This window comes from Portunus trituberculatus, unplaced genomic scaffold (genome assembly GCF_017591435.1).
Source record: "Portunus trituberculatus isolate SZX2019 unplaced genomic scaffold, ASM1759143v1 PGA_scaffold_202__28_contigs__length_962959, whole genome shotgun sequence".
Taxonomy (NCBI): Eukaryota; Metazoa; Arthropoda; class Malacostraca; order Decapoda; family Portunidae; genus Portunus; species Portunus trituberculatus.
The window spans coordinates 498,795-504,987 of NW_025541370.1; the positions used below are offsets into that span (position 1 = coordinate 498,795).

The 6,193-nt window shown below is 48.0% G+C and overlaps 1 protein-coding gene across 1 annotated transcript; it reads left to right on the top strand.

Annotated features, from left to right (window-relative positions):
* Window positions 1–2,631: 2,631 nt before the first annotated feature.
* LOC123500299 lies at window positions 2,632–2,946 on the top strand. The gene has a single exon (XM_045248985.1). It carries the CDS (start codon window positions 2,632–2,634, stop codon window positions 2,944–2,946), a length of 315 nt encoding a protein of 104 aa, XP_045104920.1.
* The last annotated feature ends 3,247 nt before the right edge of the window (window positions 2,947–6,193 follow it).

Consider the following 6,193-nt stretch of genomic DNA (forward strand, 5'->3'; position numbering starts at 1 on the left):
GGAGCCCAACGGTGAAAGTAAGGAAACAGCATAAGCAGAAGGATTAGAGGTGAGGAAAAGATCAAGAATGTTGGGGATCTCCAGTCAGGAATAGGGTGTTGCACCAGTTGCTCTAGGTCATGGAGGGTAGCACATTTAAAGGCTAGTTCACTAAGATGGTCAGTGAAGGGAGAGGAAAGCCAAAGCTGGTGGTGAACATTGAAATCTGCAAGGATGGAGTTCTCCGCGAAAGAATAGAGGGAGAGAATTTGCTCCACTTTGTAAGTTAAATAGTCAAAGAATTTACTATAGTCAGAGATGTTAGGAGAGAGATAGACAGCACAGATACTTTAGTTAGAGAGTGACTATTGAGTCGAAGCCTGATGGTGGAAAACTCGGAAGATTCAAGAGCGTGGGCAAGAGAGCAAGTCAAGTCGTTTCGGACGTAGATGTAACAACCAGCTTTGGAACGAAAATGAGGATAGAGAAAGTAGATGGGAACCGAAAAGGGGCTGTGTTTCGGTGAGGAAATAAAAATGAGGTTTAGCAGAGGAGAAGTGGTGTTCTATATATTGAAAATTGAATATAAGACAGTGAATGTTGCAGAAATGAATAAGGAAAAAGTTGAGGGAAATATCAAGATTTTTAGGTCACTACCGGGAGAGCAGTCTGACCTGTTGACATTGCCTCATCGAATTGTATACTCGCTTTTCCTGCGACAGTGTACTAGTAGTTTCAATTGATCTGTTGAGTGCTTTTGGTGTTGCTAGTCACGATATTATTTTGGATCAAGTTGTTGATTTTGGGATTCATGACAATTTGTTGCGGTGAATCAGGGATTACTTAAGTAACTAGTGTCTTCTTCAGCGGTGCCTACAGTTTCTCGCAGTTTTCTTCTTGGTACGCCTAAAGGGGATACAGTTTTTTTTCTTTTAATATATTGATGCACCGTATTTTCACGTCATTGTTGTTATGACTACTTCCTACGCTAATGATTTGTGTATTCATTCTTCTTTCCAGGGATATATCTACAGATCTTTCTCGCTTCTTTCTATTAGTTTTTTTCTACTTGTGGTCTTATAGTTTCAACAAAGAAAAGCAGAATATTTTCCTGTCGCCTTCTTATCACACTGGCCTGACTTCATCATTGGCGGCACTGCCATCCCCTTGTGGTCCATGTACAACTGCACTGGTCAGCTTCCTCGGATTGCTTTGTGGCCTCTGTAAATTTTTTCTAGCTTTTCTGTTCTTTAGTCGTCTGCTTTTAAGGTCCGTTTCTCCCTTTCTTCGCAGTCTTGATTTGCGAGTTCTTGTCGCTGACATCTTCCAAGGCCCGTTATCATGGAAGCTGCCAATGCCTGTCATCAGCATCACTCCCACCGCGAAGTCCGATCCGTCTTCTGTACAACTGCAACTGGCCATGGAGCATGTTGTGCAGGTATCATCATCCGTCACTGCTCCACATTGCCTCTACACTGATGGATTGCTGAAAACGGATGATGCGGCTCTTGGTGCGGTCTTTTTGCCTCACTTACCCTCGCCTTCTGGGAGTCAGCTGCCAGGTATAGGCATCTCCTCTTCTCTGCAACGACGGTGTCTCTGGTATTCAGCATATTGTCTCTTCCAAAGGCAATCCAAAAATGACACCAGGGGTGGGGAGACCCCCTTTTTATATGGCGTGATCAAATCGCCACGACGGCCTCAAAATTGCACAAACTCGTCGCGCCAATACGTCGAGCCATTTTGTGTCAATGCGGGCACTATTGGGCGCGCATTCGTAGCCTATGCGTGAACAGAGCGGGAACAGTGCGGGAGACTCGCGGTGCATGCCACAAAATCGTGCAAGTGTCAGCCTTGCTTTATGAGTAACTTGCCACGATAGACGATAGCAGAGTCGCAGACAAGCCAAAACATGTGGTGTGAACCATCAAACCCCAGCGACGGTACGTGTACTTGTGGTGGTAGACGGACTCATAGTGAGAGATGTTGACTATGAAGGACCTCTCGTTATTTCGACGGCGCTGTTCGGTCAGGAAAGCAGCTTAGCGGACTCAGGACAGATAGCACGGCAGGGATATGGAACGTCCATCACCAAGATAAAAAAAGATGCTTAATTCATTCGCCAGGCTGTCAACTGTGACATTATGGTATAAACCTATATGAGACAGAATCCAAATAGATCTCACACTGAGACCACAAACGCTCATTAAGGACAAAAAGGACATGACCTGATGAACAACTGAAAGATAAGAGGGATGAACAACGGAAAGAGCCTGCAGAGTGGATTTAAAGTCACAAATAACGATAATTACAACCCCTTTCTGACAAACAGCATCTGAATGGCATAAATAGTCACGAAGCCGATGACCGACCTGCTGCTCTAGCCATTGCTGAAGAGCAGCAGAAAAGGCTGCAAAAGGCAGACGATGAAGAAAGGCAATACCACCTCCAAGAAGGACACCTAGGAAAGTGTGGGTCAGGGAATGGTTGGACAAAATACACAAGTTCGGAGAGTATGAAAAGCTACTGACTGAATTTCACAAGGAAGATCAAAGGGGCTACAAAAATTACCTCAGAGTCAGAATCACCCCTAACCTATTACAAGAGATGGTTGAGAAGGTAAGCCTTCGCCTCCAGAAATAGTTCACCTTCATGAGGGAACCGCTTCAAGTTGGACTCAAGCTGGCTGCCACCCTTCGCCTCCTAGCCACTGGAAATTCCTATCTATTCAACTTCAGGGTTGAAGCAAGTATCATCTGGAAGTTTATACCCGAGGTGTGTCAAGCCATCATCGCGGTCTACAAGGATGAAGTGCTCTGCTGCCCTAAAACTGAAGAGATGTGGAAAGAAGTTGTTGCCAAGTTCAGTTCCATATGGAACTGCCACAACTGTCTGGGGGCTGTGGACGGCAAGCACATCGCCATAAAGAAGCCACTCATTGCTGGTTCTTACTACTATAACTACTAGGTGTTCCACAGCATTGTACTAATGGCAGTTGCAGATGCTGGCTATAAGTTCCCGTATGTGTATGTTAGGGGTAGAGGGTGGTGCGCGGATGAAGGAATATGGAGTAACTGCTCCCTGCATGATGCTGTAGAAAACCACAGAGCCGCAGTGCCTCAACCAGAACCGCTCTCTAATGATGACAAACCATCCTATCACTTCGTAGGGGACGACGCCTTCGCACTCCGAACCTGGATGCTGAAACCATTCTCCCATCGACCACAGGTTCAACGAGAACGCATATACAGCTACAGGTTGTCTCGTGGCCGTCGTGTTGTGGAGAATGCCTTTGGAATCTTGTCTCAGGTTTCGTTGCTTCTTGACAACAATTCAGCAGCACCCCGACATCAACCTGATCACCATGTGCACCTGTGTCCTACACAACCTCATCCTTATCAGATACTCACACGCAATTCAAGAAGTGGACCGCGAAGATCCGGACACACATGATCTGATCCCTGGTGGATGGAGACTTGACCAGCACCTACAGGAGCTGATGCCTCTATCCGGTCACCATACTGCGAGGGAGGCGAAGGATCAGCGAGATTACGTGTCACATTACTGTTGGTGCTGTCCCTTGGCAAGAAAGAAAGGTAGCCTCATGAGCCGCATCCATACTTGTACCACTATTGAAATAAAAACATTTTCTTTTATTTTTCTTTTCTTTTTATTTTTCGTTTCGCTTTTTTTTTGTGGCTAACTTAATTTTAATGTGAAAATGAAAAAAAGTGTTTTAAAGTAAAGTCAAATTTATTGACATAAAAACAATAAACAACAATTTCAAAGTGTCTCACTCAGTATCCTTCCTGATGCTAGGATCGCTGCTGGATTTGCGGGGTGTCAAGGTCTTTGGAGATGAAGAGGGTTCAGGGTGAAATCCCCTCTAGACTGCTGCCTACTAACCCTGGGGTCAAGCCCGGAAAGCTGAGTGATGTCACAGGTGTCTTGAAGATGGCTGACGGCGACACTAAATGGGTTGGTGAAGGCGCCTGGACAGGACTCGCTGACGGGGCTGGTGGCATCCGCGGTTCCCACTCAGTGGTCCATGGCCTGAAGACTGGGAGGCCCGAGGTGACTCGGGCGGCAACAAGGGTTGAGGTGCTCGCTGATTTGCTGGAGGTTGTTGCTGATGCTGCAGCTGTGGCGGTGCCTGCCAGGTGGCAAGTTGAGGAGGATGGCAGAACTGCTGACGCTGAAGGAACTGTCAGGGTTGCTGCTGCTGAGGGCCTTGCCAGATCATGGGTGGAAGAGCGGGCGCCGCTGCCTGTAACAGTGAACCAGGTTGAGGCAGTCGATCTGAAACACCTGTACCAGGATTCCTCCGGGATGCCCTGCATGTGCCCTTCCAGCAGGCACGCGGAATCATGGACGATTTTCTGGTGGCCGGTGTAGGAGTGGCTAGCTCCCAGGGAGTCTGCTTTGGAGAGGATCTGAAACATACAGACATTGGCACCAGTTAGTACAGCATTTGATTGCAACATATTACACATGTCATGTCAAGAGAAAAGGAAAAAACGGGAATACAATCTACAACTAGTGACGTTGGAATTCTCACCTGCCATACATCCTCATTGAGGTCAGTGTGGATGATCCTCGATGTAGTGGCAGTGACGGTGGGTGTGGTGGCTGTCTCTGTTGTTGGGGGCCTGGACCGCTTCCCCTTGCCCTTGCCCTTGCCTGTGGTAGAAGATGCCTGGCTCTGGGAACCTGTAGACATGACCTCAACATCCTCATCGTCGCTGCTCGTCACTGTGGCTGACTTGAAAACAGCTAACTGCTCACTGGGGACTGTCTTTCCCTGAGCAATGTGCTGTATCAAGAAACTCCAGGTCTCCATGATCCCGTCGTCACGGGCACCCCTCTCGGGCTGGACTACCCCACTTTTCTTCTCCCTCTTCAAGTTCTTCCCCACCCTGGTGTGGGGACCAGTGGCAGGGGGATCCAGCTGCTCATACAGCTTGGGGTATTCCTTGATGAGGTCAGCCAACCTCTTCTCCCCATCATTTGTCCAGCGGCACTCAGGTATTTCCTTCTTGGATACCCAGACCCGCTTCTTCTGCTGCTGGGTAGCCTCTTCCTTACTGGATGGCTGTCTCTGGGTGTCGAATGAATCCTGCTGTGTCTCCGGGATGACATCGATACTTGCTATGGATGACTGGGGGGACTCATCTCTCTCAGCGGTCTCTGGCTCTGGCTTTGCCCCAGTATTTTCTGGCCTTTCGGCTTGTGGGGTCTCTGCTTTGCTCTTCCTCGTATTTGTTTCGTCTTCGGCATTTTGTCTGTTCGCTAGCAAGTTGTGAAATGGCAAGAAGTGGCTATCTATTCCCTCCACCCCCTGACGCGAGCGACACTGTTGCGCGGTGGTCGTGAACTGCTCCCAAACTCGTTGTGAACTGTTCGTGCCATGCGCAAACAGTTCGTGAAGTGTGTGAATTAGTCGTGAACTGCTTGTGCCATCAAGGCGTGAAGAACACGTGACCGTATCAGGGGGAACGCACGACCATGCTTCGACGCGCACCAATGTGTGAACATTTCGCAAACTAGTCGTGAACAATGCTTGGCAAGTCGTGCATGTTGTGGCATGGGGCGCACTGGCACGCACTGGTGCGCATCCTCCCGCATCGTCCCGCACTGTTCACGACAGCATAGTTAACGAACCGGTCAGGAAAAATTTGCCGTGCCAAAATTTTGAACATTTCAAAAATTTTGTCCCGACATGTCACGCAATCATGACGAGTTTCCGAACACTTCACGCGAGTTTATAACCAGCTTGCGCATTGGCACGACCGAGTTTGTGCCAATGCGAGCCACAAATTCGTGAAAGTGTCAGCCTTGTTTAAGTAGGGCGACCTGCCCTTCACAGAGTGTTGCTTGCCAACACCGTCGACCAATACTGTCTTGGGTTCCACACTGGCATCTAAACTAGTGTGTGCCGCTGGATGCTGTCTGACGTCACTGACAAACATGTTTGGATCAAATTCTCGTCATTACCCTCGCTTTAGAGCTTACGCCAGATAACCATTCCTTGAGTGGCAACTTTTCTTTTATTGTTATTATTTATATTGTTGTACAATGTGTGTGTGTGTGTGTGTGTGTGTGTGTGTGTGTGTGTGTGTGTGTGTGTGTGTGTGTGTGTGTTTATGCAGGACGGACAACTGGAAGGGCAACTAAAGAAAAAAAATGGAAAAAAAGGCCCATTGAGTTGCCAGTT

Bases quoted from the DNA above. Each gene is read 5' to 3' on its own strand.
- LOC123500299 (XM_045248985.1), top strand. From the start codon at position 2,632: ATGAGGGAACCGCTTCAAGTTGGACTCAAGCTGGCTGCCACCCTTCGC.